General features: G+C 44.7%; 1 protein-coding gene across 3 annotated transcripts in view; it reads left to right on the top strand.

Moving 5' to 3' along the window:
* The window catches only part of Carmil1 (capping protein regulator and myosin 1 linker 1), a 269047-nt gene that overhangs the window by 128565 nt on the left and 122379 nt on the right, over positions 1-18103 (top strand). For all 3 annotated transcript variants that reach the window (XR_008720958.1, XM_055614493.1, XM_055614492.1), the window contains exons 6-8: positions 6791-6888; positions 7225-7295; positions 7524-7597. Coding sequence is in view for 2 of the 3 variants with exons in the window: in XM_055614493.1 (XP_055470468.1) it covers positions 6791-6888; positions 7225-7295; positions 7524-7597 (243 nt within the window). In the remaining variant the exon portion in view is untranslated. The remainder of the gene's footprint in view (positions 1-6790; positions 6889-7224; positions 7296-7523; positions 7598-18103) is intronic.

Raw genomic sequence — 18103 nt, 5'->3', positions numbered from 1 at the left:
TCTTCAATCCACAGTACCTGATATAGGAGCCACTTCCCGGACTCCCCCTAGAACACTGTAGCTCAGGCTGGCCTCAATCTTATGGCAGTCACAGTACTCTGCAGGTGGAGGTAGGGGTTCAAAGTTCAAGGCCAGCCTGACACAGCAGCAAGACCTGTCTCTGCAAAGGAAGGAAGGAAGGAAGGAAGGAAGGAAGGAAGGAAGGAAGGAAGGAAGGAAGGAAACCAAACTAACAAAAAAAAAAAAAAAGCTCACCAATATATGTTTGACTGTAAACAAATGAAACTATAGTTCCCAAATCTGAATTTCCAGCTTTACCTAAAAATAATTAACCTTTCCTGTATCAGCGTACAAAGTGATAGTGCCTGTGTGAGGTGGTTTTGGCATGCCTCATGATGCCTTCTTGAGTGCAATGCGTTTGAGAGTTGGCTGTATTACAACAGTGTTCTTTACGGCTAAACAAAACGATACTGTGAATTCCCCTATGAAGACAAACACTGATGGGAACATGGAAAAAATGTGATTACTATGAAGAAAAATGGTCCAAGAGGAGTATGTATGGAAAACAAAGTACCTCACGACTCTGAGATTCCCCTCACTTTCCAAAGCGGTAGGCAGCAGGTGCTCTTGGGATGATGTCATTAAAGCCTGAGACAGCCCAACAGGTACAAACACTGGCTGCCAAGCCTGCTGATGTGAGCTCAGTCTTTCCCCCACACGGTGAGAGAACTTGGCCTCCACAAATTGTTCCCTAACCTTCATGTGCTCATGTGGTACCTACATACATGTGTGAAGAGCTGGTAGGCTCACAGGAAGTGTTTTGGTTTTGGTTTTTCTGCCACACACCGTTTTTTTGTTTGTTTGTTTGTTTTGTGAGTCTCCTGTAACTTAAATGTGTCCAACCCACCACTGGTTCATTATTAGAGCAAGTGAAGAGAGTCTTGGACCCAAGCGTGTTGCTCAGGGCACCAGCTCTCCTAGCAAATGCCGTGTCTGGCACACGATTCTGTTTGCACGTGTGTGATGCGCACGGCTGCTCCGTGCTGTCGTTTAGCTGAAGGCAGAATACATATCAATGGATTTTTCCTCTCGAATATATGTGTGCAGGGATAAAGCAGAACGGTTTCTGCATTCTGAGAGTTTAGCTCTTTATTTATCTCTTATGGAAATACATGCTCGTGTTTTGCGAGACTCCTTTGGCTCCTGACATCTTGGGCGGGGGGGAGGTGAGAACCGTGGAAAAGTGGAGCTTCTTGAAAGAGCCCAGATGGATGTTTCTGCTGAGTGCCTCTTCTCCCACTTGGTTCCCCTTTCCCCTGGCGGTGAGCGTCCTGTGCCGCTTCTGAAGCCGCAGCCTCTGCTTTCCAAGTCTGCTTATTCTAATTTTATTTTTCTCTGTATTCTTAGAATGCTATTGCCACGATCAGCTTTCTGTTCTTGCAGTAAAGCGCCTTAGACCGCGCACACTTTACAACGAGAAGTGGTTGCTGAGCTCACATTTTAAAGGCTAAATCTCAAGATTGAGTGTTCCTGTCTCTCTGACCTCCAGTGAGGACGTAGGTCCTTGTGGACTATGTTACACAAGGAAAAACAAAAACAAACAAAAGCAAACAATACCGGAAGCAGAGGCATCCTCGTGCGGAAAGGGTCCAGCAGATGGGGTGGCTTTGTTTTTTTTTTTTTTTTGTCCACCCTGCATGAAGAGAACCAAGTCCCTGAATCCAGCATGTCTTGTCCAAGAGTGTACTTTCCCACCGTGCTTAATTCCCTTCCGCCAGGCTCCACCCTTTAGCGGTCTTACCATCCCGTCATGCCACACTAAAGACATAAGCTTGGGATGCATAGTAATGCAATCCATGGTAACCATGTTTAAATTCATTTCACCGGCACCTGGCCAGTGATTTCTGCTTTTCTCTCTACCAACCTTTGCTTCCCTGTCTCATGTGTCATTGGAAGACCATGGCCTGCAGTTCTACACAGGCAAAGCAAGAATTTGTAAAGGCGAATGTGATGCCGAATAATAAAGTCAGACAAACGTCCTGCTCACTAGGTTGAAGTTAACTCAGTTTTGCTGCCCGAGTGCTCTGGGCTGCTTCCAGAGGCCTCACTATTTCTTTGTAGGACATCTGGCTTCCCAGTTTTAACATAGCCAGGAAATAATGATGTGCTAGAATGATGGTATTGGAACAAAATGAATTTTCCCAAATCGCTGGATTCTGTTACACCATTTACTTGTGAACACCTTTTTAAAAACCGCGCCACCCCCAAATTTAAAGGGCCTTGGAATAATAGGACTCAGTATAAACATGTCTAAGTAAGTGAGGAGAAGCCATGCTATACCTGCAGATCTGGGGTGTTTATGTTTATGTGGGCCTTAAAGAACTAGAAAGCCTCTGATGGCAGCCGAGTCTACCTGATTTCACCCTAGTCATAAACACTATGAAGTGGCAGCCGTCTGCTTGTGTTTAATATTGGTGTGTATGGGAGTCATCTGTGGGAATAGAGAGATTGCCCAGGCAGCGTGGCAGATTCCCAAAGATTTTATCTGGAATCCATCCATCAGAAAATCAACCTAACTAGAATGATTTTGAGGGTGTGGAAACGTGCTAGGGATTTGAACCAAGGTCACATTGCAGTTTGTGCAGCAAGTGCTCTTATCTAGTGAACCATCTCTCCAGACCCATCCAACCATCAACCTTCTGTCCACAAAAGTATTAAAAATACTGCAAAAGTTTATCTTCATCGTTGGCCCTGATGGCTCATTTTGTCCCAAATACCTGGGAACAATGAGGCGGGAAGGAATATTGCTAGGAATTCAAGGGCAGCCTGAGTTATGTAGTGAAGTCTAGGCCAGGCTGGGCTACACGTTAAGACACTGCTTCAGAACTCCCCCAAATAAGTAAATAAATGAAGCTTTTTGCTGTGGGAGTGACATATGTGAAATCCCCAACTGTAGATCCTCAGAAACACCTACGGCACCAAAGTACCCCCAGCCTGAGGCCCTTCCACGTTTCCCCAGGACACACTCAACTGTGCCATAAATCTGAGTCACCAACAGCCCCGTCCTTTACAGCTGATCTTTCCCAGCTTGTGGCACTGCCCTACCTCTGGGGCATCTTTTCCCATGGTGCACTAGTCATTTAGTCATTCTCCTCCGATGACATAACCTTTGGTCCTTGTTTTACTTTCTTGTCCTTGGAACTACCTGGGTTTGGGCTTTTCTTTTTCCCTTCTTCTACCTCTCTCTGTCTTTGGGAGAGGAAAACAACAACAACAACAACAACAAAAACTTCATGTAACTAAAGGTGGCCTTGAATTCACTTTATAGCAGAGATTAATTTTGAACTCTTCCCGCCTTTATCTCCTTAGTGCTGGGATTACAGGTGTAAGCTACTTCTCATGGCCTTGGAATTTGCCCTTTTTAATGGTCTCATGTTTGTATAGGTCTTGATTTTGTTTCCCCTTCGTTCTCTCTGCACTTTAACCAGCAGGTCCACAGTGCCCATCGCTTCAGGATGTCCTTGTTTGTGTCCTTTACTCCTGTCCCCACCATTTCTCTGACATGGCCCCTGGAAGGCTGGTCCTTTTTCCATACACATTTAGGCCCCAGAAGGCTCCAGGAGAAAAGCCGCAGCTGTTTCACTTGCTGTCTTAAAAAACAAACAAACAAACTATGGCTTTCATACTTGGCAAGAGTTTTATCTGGCCTCTCAGTGTTCTTTTGCTGTCCTTCTTCTCCCCTATGGAGGTGTGTCCAGAGCTTGGCTGCCTGACTCTTCCTTTTTCCCATGCTCTCCTGTCACTGCCCTGACAATGTAATCCAGAGTTCTTAACTTCTTTAGTTTGACTGGCAGGACTCTCCATGGCCCCGGCCCTGGTTAGTGCTGAGCTACCTGGACATCCTCTCCCTCTCTGCTGCCTAGTTTGAACTATGGAGACTCTGGTGGGCCTGGTCTTTCTTATGTAGCAGACATGCTTCCCTTTATCTGAAACACTTTTTATTTTTTTCTAGCTGCAGTTCTCACTGCTACCCCTGTCCTCACCTGATGATCTCTTTGTATCTTCCTTTAAGTCTTTGCAAACGTGTCCAAGTTGAGCCTTCCTAACTGGAAATCAACATCTAACATGCTCTAAAATCTGAATATTTTTCAGTACTGCTAGCTCTCTGCCCAAAGCATTCCAGATGTTTCTCAGCTGTGGTGTGCGCTGGAGATGGTGTGCATTGGAGAGGAGATGCAGCACCGTTTCTCTGTTTACCCAGCAGCTCACATTAACATTTTCCTGCAATATTAGCGTCTTCCTCCATTGCCTGCTCTCATACTCTCTTTGAGACAGTGTTTTACTATGTTACTATGTTGTACTGCCTGGCCTGGTACTTGCTGTCTGTGTCAACTCTACTTCCAATTTCATCAATCCTCCTGCCTCAGTCTCCACTCTCCCATGTGCTGCATACAGGTGTACACTATCATGGCCAGTCTGGGTTCTAGCTTGGAGGATGTATTAGTTGCTGTGATAAAATACCCAAAGCAGTTTATAGGAGGAAGAGTTTATTCTCCCTTATGGTTCCAAAGGGAGAGTTCCTAATGGCAGGGAGGCTTGGCAACAAGTAGCAGGAGCAGGAAGCTGAGAAACCAAATCCCCAACCACACACAGAAAACAGGGAGCAAGGTTTTAAACTCTCAAAGCCCACCCCTGGACTGCCCCTCCCCACACAGTGCTACTAGCTGGAAATTGAGTGTTTACATATATTACCTTCTGGGGTACATTTCTCATTTAAATCACAGCGGACCCGTAACTGTAATCTGAGCACTCGGGGAGACAGAGGCAGGTAGATCTCTGCGAGTTCAAGGCCAGCTTAGTCTACAAATCGAGTCCAGGACAGCCAAGGCTACACAGAGAAACCCCATATCAACAAACAACAAACAAACAAACAAATCACAACTGGGCATTAGTGCACATTCCTTTAATTCCTGTACTCAGAAAGTGTGCTGGTTAGTTTTATGTCTACTTGACACAACTAGTCAAAGAGGAGGGAACCCAGATTAATAAAAAGCCTCCCTAAGACTGGGCTGTAGGAAAACTTGTAGGGAATTTTATTAAGTAGTGATTGACGGGCCCAGCCCATTGTGGCAGTGCATCCATGGGCTGGTGGTTCTGAGTTCTATAGGAAAGCAGGCTGAGCAAGCCACGAGGAGCAAGCCAGCCAGTAAGCAGCAACTGCCCCACCCCCAGCCCCCACCCCGTGGCTTCTGTATCAGCTCCTCCAGGTTTCTGCCCTGTTTGAGTGTCTGTCCTGACTTCCTTTGCAGTGTTTTGGAAGCGTAAGCCAAATAAACCCTTTCCTCTCCAAGTTGCTTTGCTCATGGTGTTTCATCACAATAGAAACCCTAAGTAAAACAGGAGGTCGAGATAGGTACATCTGAGGCTAGTCTGGACAATGTCCTAAGTTCTAGGACAGCCAGGGTCACATAGTGAAACTCTGGCTCAAAATAAATTAACCTCACAACAGCAAACAAACTTATATATATAGTGGATTTTGTTCACAGCCTGACTTGAAAGTAGACCCTAGCACAATATAGACCTTTAGCCAATCTTTGGATGAATTCAGAAGTGGATGGGATCACGTTAACAATACCTGCTAACATTTTTGAGGTTCTCCCATGTGCCTGTTGTTTTCGGAAGTAATGTGTGTGTTCATTTCTGTTCTCACAGCATCCCTGTGAGATATGAATCTCCTTATTTTATCACTTCCACGTAATGAATAATGGCGGTTTGGGGAGGCAGGCTACATCTTTTGTTTTTGTCAATTATATGCCTGTGTGTGTCAGTGCACGTGTGCGCAGTGCCCACAGAGACCACAAGTGGTGAATCTGCTGGCGCTGGGGCGGCAGATATCGTGAGATGCCCGACGTGGGTCCTGGGATTTGAACACCAGCCCTCTGCGAGAGCAATTATGAACTCTTAGCAGCCGAGCCCTCTCAGCAGCACAGAGCTACGTTTTTATCCACTGTGTGAATAGACAGGAGTTTTATTATGTTTTGAGGAGGAAGAGGTGGGAGGAGTGGGATCCAGGCTTCATCCAGCAGCACAGAGCCAAAAATCTGCTACTCAACAAGAGATGATCCGTCTTTTGATGAACACTTGCACAGGGCACAGAGCATGGACTTAGAGGAGATTTGTGCTTTAATTCATCTAAGCTGGTCACACGTATTTGGTAGACGTACAGTATAATAACTCATAAAATACAATACTGTAATTATTAAATACAGTACTTTTTCTTTTTTGAAACAGTGTTTCATGTATTCCATGCTGTGCTCAAGTTCACTGTGTAACCACAGATGACTTTGAGATCCTCCTTATTGCACTTTTCAAGGTATTACAGATATGTACAACTACTTTTTTTGGTATTACAGATATGTACAACTACTTCAGGCTTATGTGGCACAGGGGATGGAACCCAGCATTTTGCATGCTAGGCAACCTCTTTACCAACTGAGCCACACCCATCACCCCAAGAGCGATATTTTCTAGGTATTGCAACAAAAATTTTGCATCAGAGAACAACATGAAAATAATTTTCAGTGCCTGTATATGCAAGAAAAAGTGAGTCAAAATATCAGTACGTTCGTATAGATTGACATTTCCCAAGCAATTGAATTATTTTGACCAGAATTGAAGTAACACCCATCTTTGTTTTAAACAAACAAAAAGGGCACACCACTAAATAAAAGTCTATGTATTGTTCCAAAAACATGAGCTTTGAAATGTGTTGTTGGTGTTAATCTTTCAGGAGGATCATGAAGAAAGTCTCCATGGAGCCATCTGAGCGCCTGGCCAGTCTCCAGGCCCTGTGGGACAGCCAGACCTTGGCTGAGCCAGGCCCCTGTGGTGAGCATGCATTTTAAACTAAAATGTAAGGGGTTGGATGCCCGTCCCCCTGCCAGGAAGCCAAGTCTATTCCTGGGATGCTACTGTAGAGGTGCAATTAGTTCGAGGTGTAATTAGCATGCACAGACTTTAGATTGGTGGACAGAAGTCCTATATTTAAGGCCGGCTGCAGCCTGCTATGTATGCACCACGGAGCTGGGGAGAATCCTTGCTGCTTCTCTGGATGGGAAAGAGAGTCCTATTGCCAGCAGCTGCCAGACCGAAGCTGTAAAATTGTGATGTAACATTGTTTTGCTGCAAACCTGTCAACATCAACACTTCTGCTTCATGCTTCAGGTGGGTTTTCCCAGATGTATGCCTGTGTGTGCGACTGGCTGGGATTTTCATACAGGGAAGAAGTGCAGTGGGTAAGTGAGCCTGCTCATGTGCTCAACATATAGTAAGTTAGCATCCCTTTCCCCCTCGGCCCTCCCTCCGTCCCACCGCTCATTTGTTTATTTTGTTCATTGAGGTTATTTGGTTGTTGTTGTTCAGATTACTCAAAAATCTGCCTGTGTCCTTATCCAGTTCTCTGCGGTTGTCTGGCTTCTCTGTGTGCACGGATTAATTTTCTAACTGAGTTTTGTTTTAAACAGGATGTGGATACAATTTATCTGACACAAGACACCAGGGAATTAAATTTACAGGACTTCAGTCATCTTGAGCACAGGTAAGCCCCATCTCTCCTCCTTTCCTTTGTCCCTTTCCTGTTCTCAGGGCTGGCACTCTCTGTTGTCCCCTAGGGACAAAGGCAGCCTTCAAAGAATCCTTCTATAAAGGGAGCATGCAGAGATGCTTTCTCATCGCCACAGATGACCTGTGGAGGTGCCTTTGTGTACCCAGGACTGAAGTCCATGTTTGCAGTGGATATAGCTTATGAAAGCTCATTTGAGGGACTGGAAAGATGGCTCATCAGTTAGAGTACATGTTACTCCTGGAAAGGACCCAGATTCTGTTCCCACCAGCCATGTTGGGCAGCTCCTAGCTGTCTGTAACTCCAGCTTGAGTGGGGCATCCGAGGGAACCTGCACATACATGTATACACACATACATATAAATTAAAAATACATCTTAAAAGTCCATTTGATCGGCTCTCTACAAAATACACTTCTATTGTACCAAGTTAGTACTTTATGATAGCATTTTTCTGGTGAAAGTTTATGTTTAGTTTCTAACCAATGATTTTTTGTTACAACTTCATTAGGCCTGGGGAATTTCTTCTTTATATATGCACATACTGTTGAAAATTAGTTTGTCAGTATCTGCCTGGTGATGTTGATAATCAGAGCATGGTATAAGTCATTTTGAAAGACTTTTTTTTTTCATAGTTTCTCACCCCTGACTTGAATTGAGGGAGTGGAATAGCATTCTGGGAGCTAGCGGAGTGGATAGAGTGCTTACGATGCAAACACAAAAACCTGCGTTCAGAACCCACATGAAAAAGCCAGATGCTGCAGGGAACCTAACGTGAGATGGGAGAGAAGCAGAAGACAGGAGAGTCCTTGGAGGTTTTTGGGGCCAGCTAGCCTGGGGCACTCAGTGGCAAACAGTAAGAGACTCTGTGTCCTTATTTGATTTTTGTTGCTGTGAGAAAATATCCAGACTCCCCCCCCCCCCCAAAAAAAAGTAGTTTAGGGGAGAAAAAAATTATTTTCGTTCACAGTTCCAGGTTACTGCCAGTCTTCAGCAGGAACTTAAAACAGCTAGTTGAATCACAGAATGAGATGAGTACATCCGCGCTTAATGCTTAGCAAGCATTCTCTGCATTACACAAATGTGAGTCGGTGCCACCCATAGTCGGTGGCTCCTCACAGCTCATTAACCAAATTAAGAAAATCCCTCACAGGCACACCTGCAGGCCAGCCTGACCTGGGTGGTTGTCAGAGAGGCTGTCTTTGTAGATTGTGTCAAGTTGACAATTAAAAGAAGCCACCACACCTTCGATAAAAGAAGGTACTAGTCAAGGGCCAACGGCAGAGGTTGTTCTGGGACCTCTATATGCCCAGTGATTGCTGTAAAGTTACTTTCACCTGTTAACTTTAGAGTAATTGTCAGCTCCTCCTCAGTCTTAATCTGAGTAACAATGGAATGTCTTTGTGTGTGTGTGTGTGTGTGTGTGTGTGTGTGTGTGTGTGTGTGTGTGTGTGTGACATGCAAGGAAAGGGAACTATTTTTGCCGACAACCTCCATTCACTCATACTTTGTGCTACGAGAATTATCTCTTTGGGAGACTGGAGAAGTGCTGTGTTTATACTTTGCTATTTGTAACACAGAATATTGAAAGGGATTCTCCATGTGGGTGCCTAGATACCCTAGGATGAGCAATTTACTTATCTTCATCAAGAACATTCGAAAACAAGACTGATAGGTAAGACCAAACAGTGAGTGTGACAGTCGGGGTGAGAGGGCAGAGATGGGCAGGCTGCTGCTGCCTTGCCTTGTCAGCTCTTGCACTGGCAAGTGGCAACACAGCAAAAAGGAGACGTTTTCACTTTAGGGTCACGAAATGGTTTTGAACATGTGAATAGGCCAAGTGAGTCTCCGGGACCCCAGGAGTGAGTGGACTGTACTTAGCGGGGGGCACATGGACCTGCAGAAGTGGAGATAGCGTAGGACACCTTAGTGCATGACACTGGAGGCGTTTCTGCACTTCATTTCTGCGTTGCATCCTTAATGATCAGGGCCTGTTAGTACGTCATACAGTTTGGCCCTACGAATTGCTGCTCATCCATTGAGTCGATTGCTCACTCGTCCTCAGAAGGAAACTAAGGGAGCCCTGTGATGCAGATGCAAAGTAGCTGGTACCAAGATCTGTCTTCAGGGCCACCAGACTCTCCCTGCAAGTAGATTTGTTTACCCACTTCAGGGATGCTGAGCTTTCAGTTTATTTGCAAACACCGAATTAATGGGGTAGATGAAGATCCCTATTCTTTTTCTGCTCAGTTGGATAATTAAAAGGACTCTTTTTGGCCAGGTGTTGTGGCACACACTTTTCATATCAGGGTTTGGAAGGCAGAGGCAGATCGCTATGAGTTCAAGGCCAGCCTAGTTCTACATAGAGCATTCCAGGCCAGCCAGAGCTACATGGTGAAGCACTGTGTCAAAGATAAAATAAAAGGTCTCTTTTCATTACCGACTATCTTATCCATGCTGGGTAATAACTACTTTAGACTCTGAGAGCCAGACAGTTGCCTTTGCAATTACAGAAGGTCTTGACTGGGATGATTTTACTTAAGGATCTCTTGTCTCCATAAAGATGTGAAAGTAGTCCTCAATAGAAACATCCTGCAAATTCTCATCTTTGAGCTCCTTCTGGGCCTTGGTTAAGTGGCTTAATTCATTCTCTCCCAACCATGTTCATAGTCATTCATAGTCTCCGTTTCTCCCTCTGGCTCTCCCGCTCCTGCTTTGTCCCCTTTCTCTCTCCCCTTTCCCTTTTTTTGCCTTTGTGGCACTTGTATTTGGTACTTGGCTTTCTGCTGTGGCTGAGTAAGCATTCATGTATGGGTTCCACAGCGGTCCTGCTGGACTCTTCCTGTTACTCCCAGGAGAGGATTGGTCATTAGGACTTGCTGGGGAAAATGCTTGCTTAGTCATTATTTTTAGGTTCTAACATTTTATTGTGGTGTGTTTAGTTTGCTTGAGTGTGCTCATGCAGTTTGCTCTGGCTTTGTTAATGCTGTGCCAAAAAGAGGCATAGATTGAAAAAAACCTCCTTAAACATTTCTCCTGGGGTGTCTGGAAGGGCTTTGAGCCGACGTGTTAAAAAGGTAATTATACTGTAATTTGACATGGCAGGGAGTGATGAGGGCAGGGGCATTGCTGCCAAGGAAGAAGAGAATATATAGCTTTGGACACATTGATTTCTCTGCTTCCCAGAAGACTTTTAAGAGGAGCTCATCTCATTAATCCTCTAAAGACTGGTTGGACACGCACTATTGAGTTCAAACTTGGCCCGTGAGAGCCCTTCCAGCTGATTCATGCTCTTGCCTTGTCATATTTCTTGGTCCTGAAGGTGACATTCTTGAGCAGGGAGCTAGCAGGAGTGAGTTCTAGAGCAGCTTATATGTGTGTGTCAAGGTGCGTCTGAGGTCAAGGGGACAGACTTTTCTACCCCAGGTCTATTTCTTCATTCCTTTACTCTTGTGGACCAGGAAGTCTTGCCTGAGGGATGGGTCTGGATTTTGTTACCATCTCTATATTTTTCTGAATTTTTAATATAGTGATTTCAAGTGAGAATAGGACAAACTCTGTGGGTTTTGCAACATGCTGATATATTGGGGAACATGGACCTGATGGTGTAATTTGTTATTGGAATTCTCTTATCCATTGTATATATGTGTGTGTGTGTGTGTAATTTATTCTGAAGTTAATAATTTATTACTGTAGCACATGCGTGTGATTTATAAGTAATCTTACACAAGCCACATTTACAATCCTTTCTCTTTAGAAATGAATAAATAAGATTTTTTTCATTTGTTATTCGTGTTTGTGTATACATACATGCCACATATGGAGTGGGCATGTGCTAGGGCATATACATGGAATCCAGAGGATAATTTCGTGAAGTTGGATCTTTTCTTCCGTCTTCACATGGGTTCCAGGAATTGGATTCAAGTTGTTATGTATGCATGGCAAACACCTTTACCTGCTGAGCCATTTCTCTGGCTGGCCCAGTATCAGAAGATTTTTAAAGACAGCTCTGATGCCCTGAGGATATCCAAGCACTGTTTTCCAGTGGCTGGATGCTGACCCATTAGTAATCAGAGACTGTACAGGATATACTTCTATAAACTAGGAAGCCAGGCAGGAATCATTGAGTCGCAACAGCTCCCCATGCTCCTACTCCGAGACAGTCTCATGTAGCCCAGGCTAGTGTTGAACTCAGACATGTAGCTGAGGATGACCTTGAAGTTTTGATCTGCCCCCACCTCCCCATTGCTGCTTTATAGGCATGAGCCACGATTCCCAGTTTAAGTAATGCTAGGCAAGGTAAGCCTAGACCTTCCTGCATGCTAGGCAAGCACTCTGACAGTGTGGCCACAGCCCTAGCTACTTTGAACTGTTTTTCCTCTCTTCACGTGTGTGTGTGTGTACATGTGAACACGTGAACACGCATACCCATGTGCATATAAAGACCCAGAGTTGATCTGGGTATCTTCCTCAGTCATCATTCAGTTTGTTCTTTGAGGCAGGGTCTCTCAGTCAAACTCAGAGCTCACCGGTAAGGGTGGTCTTACTACCCAGCTTTTCTCGGGGGAATTCTGTCTCCAAGTCAAGAGGCTGAAATTACAGGCAGGCCTCCATCTCCACCCAGTATTTAGGTGGGTGCTGGGAGTGTGAACTCTGGTATTCTTTTCTGCACCTAAGAACCTTCACCACTCGGCCGTTTCTCTACCGCCCTTTTGAGCGTTAAAGGTCTCAAACTTCCATTCATAAAGTAGATATGATGGGAGGGAGTTTAAATTATTCTCAGGAAAGGTAGCCAATGACTATGCCAGCAAAGCAGTATGGCAGAGATTTCCACTGCCTTTCCATGTGTCCCCACTGTGTGCAGGCATAGAGTGTAAAGAGTAGCAGGACTTGGCATTCTCCTGGGAGTCACCTTTCTGAGCCATTGTGTATTCTCTATTAGGGGAAGAGTTTCCCTCTTCACATACAGCTACTTGTTGGTGTTCTGTGTTTGAGCTCTTCCCTTCTTGCGCATGCTAGAAGGAATCTTTCAAACCTGTCAATTATTTTTGCTTTTTTAACATTTTCCTGATATCTTTTACATCGTCTGTTTAAAAATCACTATTTTTACAGTTTTAGGGAGAGGTAGCAGGCAGGGGGAAGGGCATAGAAGGACAGTTTGTCCTGAAAGTAATAGCAGGAAAAATGTCCATGAGGACACACAGCTCGGAGAGATGGTAGGACCAATGTCCCTAGGCTGCCTAGAACCTAGGGCAGTAAAGACCTTGACACAGTGCTGAATTCAAACCCTCTTACCAACTTTATATTCGGCTTTAAAGCATTGCTCTCACGTATTAGTATCTTAATTTTTTGATATTTAAGAGATTAGTATCGCAATGTTTTGTTAAGACAACATCCTGCTGTGTATCACGGGCCAGCCCCCAAACTGTGATTCTCTTGTCTCTGCCTTGTGAGTGTTGGGTTGCAGTTGTGCACCTTCGTGCCAGGAAAATGGTTTATTTTTAAGTTAAAACAAAACCTTATTCAAAAGATAGTGGTGGTATTATGATGTCAGGAATGCTGTCAAACTCCTACACTCAAGCAGTCCTCCTGCCTCAGCTTATTGACTGGGCTATTCTTCTTTTTGTTAAGATTTATTTATTTATTAGTATACAGTGCTCTGCCTGCATGCCAGAAGAAGTCAACAGATCTCATTATAGATGGTTGTGAGCCACCATGTGGTTGCTTGGAATTGAACTCAAAAACCTTGGAAGAGCAGCCAGTGCTCTTAACCCCTGAGCCATCTCTCCAGCCCCAACTGGGTTATTCTAACACTGAGCATTTTAGTTTATTTTTATTGTTCAAAGTAACAAGAGTAAACGTTTGTTACTTGAGTAACCACTTCAGGAGACATTGTATTGGGCTAGGGATATAGTTCAGTTAGAATGCTCAAGGCCCACTATACCATATGAAACAGGACGAATAATCTCAGCACTTAAGAGGCTGAGGTAGGTGGATTAGAAATTAGGTCATTTTTGGCTCCATAGCAAGTTTGAGACAGTTTGGATTACATGAGACCCTACCTCAAAAAATCAAAACAAACAAACAAACAAAAACAAAGAGAAACCCTCAGCCCAAACCAGAGTACATCTTGGTGTTGACTAAAAAAAAAAAATAAGAAAACAGAAATCATTGACTAAATGAGATGAAAGGGGTTTAGTCCCTTTGATTTGGAAGTGTGCAGACTCAGCATGCTGAACGCTCAGTGGAGGAGGCTGGAAGTTAAAAGTGTAGAAAGCAGAGTAGGTGCTGCTGGATTTCTGGTAGTCACAATAGAGTGGGCTTGTGAGGAACACCATCCAGGGTTGGACGCCTCTGTCTGGACTCTGTGTGAGAGCGTAGACCAACTAACTTCCCAGATCTCGGGACTCTCCATCAGTCTGAACACTTTATACACAGAAGAAATATTCAAAGAGCCAGCCACAGTACCACATACCTCTAACCCCAGCACTTAGGAGGTCGGGGCAGAAGAATCACTGTAGCTCAAGAGCAGCTGGGCTATACAAGACATGTGAAAAAAATTCATACATTTCAAGTTATAGGGGTGTACAAAACCTTTTCTGAACAGGGCTCTAGTGAGACAGGAAATGACCTCAAGAATCAACAAAGGAGACATTTCTGCATGACCAGAAAGGAACTGTCCACAGAACCAACAGCCTGCAGAATGAAAAACAAAATCTTTGTAGGCTATAGCTTACTTCAGGGTGTGTGTGTGTGTGTGTGTGTGTGTGTGTGTCTGTGTGTGTGTGTGTGTTCACACGCGTGTGCACATCCCCCTGTGTGCTCACGTGTATGTGGGCCACCTCATTCTCTTCAGTCTCTCCTTGTGCTCAGAGCTTACAGATTCAACTAGACTAGCTGACCACCACTAGCTGACCACCACTGAGCCCCAGCAGTTGTCCTAGCTCCACTCCCTCGATGCTAGGATTGTAGCCATTTGGCGCCGGTGTACCCGGGCTTTTCCGAGGGTACTGACGATTCGAATTCAGGTCCTCATGGTTGTGTGGTTCACCTTACTGGGTGAGCCATCTCCCCACGTTTTTGTTGTCAGTCATTTTTTTGTTGTTAATTTTTTAAATTATTTATATTTGTGTGTTTATGGGTGTGTTTGTGTATGCGTGCATGCATTGGTGTAGAGGCAAGAGGCTGATGTCAGATGTCTTCCTCCTTGCTTACCACCTTGTTATTTTGAGACAAGGTCTCTTACTGAACCTAGAACATACCAATTAGCTGACTGGGCTAAAGACTATCACGGCAGACACTGGCAGGAGTTGGGAACAGGAGGCGGCTGCTCACATCACATTCATAGACAGGAAGCAGAGAGGGGTAGATGCTGGTATCTGTTCCATTTCCCCTTTAGGACGGGATTCCAGCCTGTTAAATCGGGCCATTCGCATTCAGTGAGGAGTCTTCTCTCCTCACGTAAGCCCTCTGATTGTCCACGTTTGTTTCCGTGATGGTTCTGAATTCAGCCAAGCTGACGATGAAGATGAAGCCTTACCCCTGGCCTTTGGAAACCTTTCTCCCTATGTAATATAGCTGTAGCAACATGTAATGAAAATATGAGGGAGACTTAGTTGTTGTAATAAACAGAGACCCATCAGAGGAACCCAAATAGCTCTACGCGGAGGTGTGCTCATCTCAGCAGGAGGGAAGACGTGAGACCATCCGTGGGCTTTTGCCTGAGGTTTGCTTCTCTGTGCATCTACTAAGTCCTGAGAAAGCCTTTCAGGATGAGTGTAGGAAGTGAAGAGAGCCATCTGCTGACTACCTTGTGTCGTTTCTGTTTAAATGGGAATGCCCAGTGTGTCCTCTCTGACACTGTGAAGCTGTATGATGAATGCAGGAATGAGTCCCCCATCCTTGGTCTCATTCTCTCCCTAGCCATCATATTGGCTTGACATTTAGGGGATCCATTTCAGACCTTCATTTTGACATGGGAGTTTTCTGAGGTACCCTCTAGGCATCCATCTATCCAGATCGGAGGCTTCCTATTCTCTGCGTGTTGCAGCAAGTGGAAAATTGTTAAGTACGGAAGGCATGGGGGTTTCCCGGGTGGCATGTAGAGCTTTGGTCCATTTACTTTTGTTTCTGTTTTGTATTCTAGTATAGGACATTGCAGTCTATTCATTCTGCTGCTGACCAGGCATTCTACTTAGCTTTTTGTCTGTTAATGAACAATGCTGTTGAAGGCCATTCTTGTATGTGTTCCCTTAGAGAAAAAAATGGGCAGATGTGTACCAGGATGCAAATAATAGTAAATTTAGCAATTGTGTCCAACACTTAGGTCAAGAAAGAGGCAACTCCCTCTCTCTGGACTGTATATATCAATTCCCAGTCACGGTTCCCTCCTCCCCACTATTGTTTTTGTGATGGAAGTTCTAGTTTGGTTTTCTGTTGCTGTGATAAAATAACATGACCAAAAGTAACTGAAGAGGAAAGAAAGGGTCTGCTTGGCCAAAGTAGGAATCCAAGACAGAAATCTTGAAGGACTACTGCTTACCACTGGCTGGCTCTGTGGCTTAAGTGGCTGTGTACCTTTCTTATACAGCCCAGAATTACCTGCCTAGGGCTGGTATTTCCTACAGAGGACTGGGTGGTCCTACATCAATTACCAATCAAGAAGTTATGCTGCAGTCATGGCCACAGGCAAATCTGAGGGAGGCAGTTCTTTAATTCAGATTTCTTCCTCCCAAGTGTGTTAAGTTGACAGCCAAGATTAGCCACCACGATACATAACTTGACTGAGGGAATCCTATAAATCAACTTGGGAAGGATTCTCTCTTATTCCCTGCCCCTCGTTCTAGCCTCAGAACACTCTTTGCACCCAAGGCTTTTCCCATCCCTCTGAGGCCTCTTCCTTATATTGCACAGAACTCCAAGTCCTGAAAATATTAGCTTTTTGAAAAAGCTCTTTATTGAAAAGCTCTTCTTGGCTATCTTTCCTCTAGCCACGGTTCTTCATACAGCTATCAAACCTTGTTTCTTAGGTAGCAAGTGTTGTGGTTATATATTGCTATGTGGTAAACCTCCAAACTTAACGGCCCACAGTAAATGCACCTATAACTCATAGTGATGCCTTCTTCATTCATGACTCTGGTGGTTGGTATCAGCTAGCTGGTTGCTGGGAGGCCTATATATGGCCCTTCCCTGTGGTCCTGGCTTCCTCAGAAAGTGCCTGAGCTCTGAGGATGAACGTGTAAGAACTAGAAAACTGATCATGGTCTAGTCTAACCTAGCCTCCATTTCACGCGCCATCACTGAAGGACACCCGTGAGTTTTCTACTTCTTGGTGATTACAAATACAGTGATGAAAAGTAAGCCCACTGAAGTTTTGTGCAGATGTAAGTTTTTACTTCTGTTGGGCAAATGCCCAGGAGTGAGATTAACAGGTCACGTGACAGATGCACAGGAAACTGAAGACGGAGTCGAACTGTCTTCTGCACCAAATATGGATTTGTCTTCTCTTGGGCTGCGTTTGAGACATCCAGTTGTGCTGTATCTTGATCCACATTGGGTGCTGTTGGGGTATTGCCTGGATTTTGCCATCCGGTACACACCTGTGTATATGGGATTATTTTATTTTGGCTTTGAGTTGCATTCCTCTCATGGCTTGTCTTCTTATGTGCTTCTTTGATGTATATTATATAAATGTATAAAAGTTAGGGAAATGTCTCTTTATAGAGATTTTGCCCAGTTTTGAAACTGGGGTATTTGCTTCTATGTACCTTTCCTTCTGAGGCCCCACCAGCTAGCCTGTCCTGATTTGTGATCCTTTCACACAAGGCTACAGTGTCACATTCCCACTTGGTCCGTGTGGCTTCTTTACTGCATTATAGTTGGTTTCTTTTCCTTGGTTGCCTGCTGGGCTGTACCAGGCTGTCATTGTTACAGGGCAGGAACTGGGTGCTATGTTCATTGTGACATTAAACTCTGTGATTTATGTATGGTGGCTGGCACTTACCAAATGTATGAATGGAAGGAATTACTGGGCATAGACAGCCTCCCATGTCTGCACACACATGTCCCTAATTATTTTATGTATTCTGCTCCTTTCTTCCTGCTTAGTTGGCTCCTGCCCATTTTTGGAGCCCTGCGAACCTGTGCCCAGCTGCTCCAGGTGGAATTACTTGGTCCCTGTGTTCTAAGGGCACTTTTAACATTCCCGGTACTTGGTATGGCTCCCAGCTGTCTTTCTTAGTCACTACAGTGTGGGGAGGGGCAGGGAGAGCAATCACTCACCTCAGCATGTAGTAATCCTCCCCAGTATTTAGTAAGCATTGGAGCAGTGCTTACTGTTTCAATGAAGACACTTCGCCATCTCCTTCTAATTGTTTTGGTTTTTTTTTAATTGTTTGTTTTGTCGAGATAGGCCTAGGGGGTGACATCAGATTACTCTTCTAGTTGAGGATGGCCTTGAACTACCTCCTGCCTCCACTTTCCA

The sequence above is a fragment of the Psammomys obesus genome, unplaced genomic scaffold (assembly GCF_907164565.1).
Source record: "Psammomys obesus unplaced genomic scaffold, mPsaObe1.curated_primary_1811, whole genome shotgun sequence".
NCBI lineage: Eukaryota > Metazoa > Chordata > Mammalia > Rodentia > Muridae > Psammomys > Psammomys obesus.
The sequence above is the reverse complement of the archived record's forward strand: the minus strand, read 5'-3'. Positions and strand labels throughout refer to the sequence as shown.